At 37.1% G+C, this 3140-nt stretch overlaps 1 protein-coding gene across 1 annotated transcript; it reads left to right on the top strand.

Annotated features, from left to right (window-relative positions):
- The first annotated feature begins 206 nt into the window (after positions 1-206).
- Positions 207-3140, top strand: LOC109337904 (LRR receptor-like serine/threonine-protein kinase GSO2). Its single transcript, XM_019574987.1, has one exon. It carries the CDS (start codon positions 207-209, stop codon positions 3138-3140), a length of 2934 nt encoding a protein of 977 aa, XP_019430532.1.

Here is a 3140-nt window from a genome sequence, read left to right as displayed (position 1 = left end):
GGGGTCTGGAAGGGTAGATGTATGCAGCCTTATCCCACAAGCGGAGAGGCTATTTCCAAGATTTGAACTCGTGACCTCGTGTTAACTAAACAACTACCATACCATTACACCAAACTCATTCTCCATTTACTCTATATAATCTCCATTCATTTCCTAAGTTTGCAACCATCTAGTATCCTATGTTGGGACAAATAGCAAGCACAAAAATGACCTTGGAATGTGTTGTTATTCCTTTGCTCTTTCTTTTTGTATCAATTCCTTATCCAAATGTAGCAACAAGCCTTAATGTCAGCAATGTTTGCAATGAGGAAGAGAGAATGGCCCTCCTTAAATTCAGAGAAGGTCTCACAGACCCTGCAAATTGCCTTTCATCATGGGTTGATAAAGATCAATATTGCTGTAACTGGAAGGGTATTGAATGTGACAATCACACAGGACATGTTCAAAAGCTTGACCTCAAAAGCTGCAGCATATCTACCATAAGTGGTGAGTTAAATATTTCACTGACTAACTTGAAATATTTGACATACTTGGACTTAAGTTACAATGACTTCTTAGGAATTCCAATTCCAGATTATATAGGTTCTTTGAGTATGTTACATTACCTTGACTTATCCAACTCAAATTTTTCTGGTATGGTTCCTTCTAATCTTGGAAATTTATTTAACTTACATTATCTTCATATATCTAAGTCATTTTCACCAATTTGGGTCATAGATTTGAGTTGGCTCTCTACTCTTTCTTCCCTTCAATATCTTCACATGGAATCTGTTATCATTAAGAACACATCACATGAGTGGTTTCAAGCTATAAATATGATTCCATATCTGATAGAGTTAAGTTTATCCTCTTGCAATCTTCATATTCTTCCTCAGTCTTTTCCATTCTCAAATATTACATCACTTTCTCTGCTTGATCTCTCTTCCAATAATTTCACTTCCTCAATACCCTCATGGCTGTTTAACAATATAAGTACCCTCACAGAACTTTTTCTTTCTGCATCAACACTTATTGGTCCCTTTCCTAAGCTTGAGAGAGGGAATTTGTGCATGCTTCAGAGTCTAGACCTGACAGATAATGATAATCTCAATGGTGATATAAGTGAAATGTTGGAGGTCTTGTCATTATGTAAAAACCATAGTTTGGAGAGGTTAGATTTGAGTAACAATCATATAACAGGGAAATTGCCACTTTCTTTAGGGAAGTTTAACAATCTCTATCATCTTGATTTATCTTACAACTCACTTTGGGGTTCAATACCAGCATCTATAGCAAATTTATCTAAGATAAATTATTTGAACCTGCAAGACAACCTGATGAATGGAACAATTCCAGATAGTATTGGTCAACTAACCCAAATGAAAGATTTCAATCTACAGCATAATTTTTGGGAAGGTACAATGACCAAGTTTCATTTTTATAATCTCACAAATCTGAACACCTTCTATATATCATCAAAAAACAACTCTTTAGCTTTGAAAATCTCAAATGACTGGGTCCCTCCTTTTAAGAAGTTGTATCATGTGGAAATTCATGATTGTGAAGTTGGTCCAACATTTCCTAGCTTCCTCAGAAACCAGACAATCTTGAGGGAAATAATCATACAAAATGCTGGAATTTCGGCCGAGATACCAAATTGGCTTTACAACATGGCCTCCCAGATTTGGCAGCTAGATCTTTCTCACAACAAAATAAGTGGTTACCTTCCCAAAGAATTGAACTTTTCTTCCGATGTTCGAACTCTGATTAACCTTAATTTCAACCAGTTGAAAGGCTCAATCCCACTTTTTTATACTGCTTATACACTCCTTCTAAGCAACAACTTATTGTCTGGAACAATACCAGCCAATATTGGCCACAAGATGTCACAGTTGATGTACGTGGATCTCTCAAATAATCACCTGAATGGTAGCATTCCTTTATCCATTGATAGGATTCAAGATTTGAGTTATCTTGATCTATCCAACAACTATTTGGTAGGAGAAATTCCTATGTTTTGGAGAGATATGCAGAGGTTAGAAACCATTGATCTATCTTACAACAGTTTCTCAGGTCAAATTCCAACATCTATATGCTCACTGCCTAATTCACTTTCCATCATAGACTTGAGCAACAATAATCTCTCTGCAGATTTGTCTTCAGCCTTTCAAAATTGTACTTGGTTGAAAACTCTAGACCTTAGTAACAATAGGTTTTTCGGATCGCTACCAAAAGAGATCACCAAAAACCTTCCTTCGCTTTCAGAGTTGCAGTTACGAGAAAACGCAATCTCAGGAAGCATTCCCGAAGAACTATGCGGTCTACCTTTCCTCCATTTGTTGGATGTTTCAAACAACAACCTATCAGAATCTATCCCTGCATGTTTCGGAGGTATGCACGGTTTCAAATTGCCTCAAACTTACTATAACATAAACAACATAGACTACTCACTAAGCATTCCTGGCTATGTACCCTACAACAAGCATATAAAGTTGGTCTTGAAAGGAACAACATATGAATACATTGACCAAATGTTAGTGCAGTCCATCATTGATCTTTCTAACAACCACCTTTCTGGCGATATACCGGAGAATTTAACAAAGCTACTTCACTTGGGTGCCTTAAATTTGTCCTGGAATCACTTCACTGGAACCATACCAAAGAGCATTGGATCACTAACTGATTTAGAAGCTCTTGACCTCTCAAACAACAATCTTTCTGGTCCAATCCCTCCAAGCATGACTTCTTTAACATTCTTGAGCTATTTGAACTTGTCATACAACAACTTATATGGACAAATTCCTGAAGCTAATCAATTTGGCACCTTCACTGATCCATCAATTTATGAAGGCAACTCAGAACTTTGTGGGAAACCATTAACAACTAATTGCTCATCATTATTACCATCACATGAAAGTAATGAAGAGGAAGAAACAAATGATGCAGATGATGATGACAAGAGTGAAAGGTTGTGGTTATATGTAAGCATAGCTGTTGGGTTCATTAGTGGCTTCTGGTTTGTGTGTGGAAGCTTGGTGCTAAACAGGTCTTGGAGACATGCATATTTTAAGCTTGTATATGACACGGGAGATAAGTTTCTGGTCCTCATTGCTGTTAATCTTGCGCGTGCAAAATGCAGGTTTGGACCAGGGAGAAACTAA

The sequence above is a fragment of the Lupinus angustifolius genome, unplaced genomic scaffold, assembly GCF_001865875.1.
Source record: "Lupinus angustifolius cultivar Tanjil unplaced genomic scaffold, LupAngTanjil_v1.0 Scaffold_15_89, whole genome shotgun sequence".
NCBI classification, from domain to species: Eukaryota; Viridiplantae; Streptophyta; class Magnoliopsida; order Fabales; family Fabaceae; genus Lupinus; species Lupinus angustifolius.
The sequence above is the reverse complement of the archived record's forward strand: the minus strand, read 5'-3'. Positions and strand labels throughout refer to the sequence as shown.

Coding starts and splice junctions, on each gene's coding strand:
- LOC109337904 (XM_019574987.1), top strand. CDS start 207: ATGACCTTGGAATGTGTTGTTATTCCTTTGCTCTTTCTTTTTGTATCA.